Source organism: Tigriopus californicus, chromosome 11, assembly GCF_007210705.1.
Source record: "Tigriopus californicus strain San Diego chromosome 11, Tcal_SD_v2.1, whole genome shotgun sequence".
NCBI classification, from domain to species: Eukaryota; Metazoa; Arthropoda; class Copepoda; order Harpacticoida; family Harpacticidae; genus Tigriopus; species Tigriopus californicus.
Window position 1 is genome coordinate 15531140 of NC_081450.1, and position 563 is coordinate 15531702.

The 563-nt window shown below is 41.4% G+C and overlaps 1 protein-coding gene across 2 annotated transcripts in view; it reads right to left on the reverse strand.

Annotated features, from left to right (window-relative positions):
• Positions 1-77: 77 nt before the first annotated feature.
• The window catches only part of LOC131890480 (mucin-2-like), a 3363-nt gene continuing 2877 nt past the window's right edge, over positions 78-563 (reverse strand). For both annotated transcript variants that reach the window (XM_059239830.1, XM_059239829.1), the window contains one exon: positions 78-337. In XM_059239830.1, coding sequence (XP_059095813.1) covers positions 165-337 — 173 coding nt within the window. In that variant the 3' untranslated portion in view covers positions 78-164. The remainder of the gene's footprint in view (positions 338-563) is intronic.

Genomic DNA, 563 nt, shown 5'->3' on the forward strand with positions numbered 1-563 from the left:
TGGTAAATTTGTATCTACCCTGTCCAACCGTTCACGTTGGACGTCAGTCATTGAAATAAGTGCAATAGATTGCTGACTCCCCCAAAATAAGTCTGATATTTCAAAGCTAGATATTGTAAGATACAAGCATACTTGTTTAAATTCTCATTCTGAAATAAGTTGGATTAGATAAATTTGGTGATTATGGCAAACATGCCCGAGAGAGTAACGAAGCTAACACCCAAGCCAGAGCCCACGTGGACGGCTCTCTTTTCAAAGAAAAGCTCTCCATCGGTCTCAGTTGGCTTGATAGTTGTCGAGGTTGTGGTTTGAGGCGCTGTTGTGGTGGTAGGGATTCCTAGAAAGAGATGATAGGGTACTTTTACAACCATTCCTTCATGGGTGTTGTAAGGACAAAAGCAGAACAATTGAGCATGAGAAGTGACGAGAACCAATCCAAAACTCCCACCAAAACAAGCAGCTGATATCATAGCATGAATCTCCGGTGCAAACAACCCATGATGATACACAATTTGCAGCCTATATGCAATTGCCTGTCAATTTGTACAAAATGTGCGAAAACA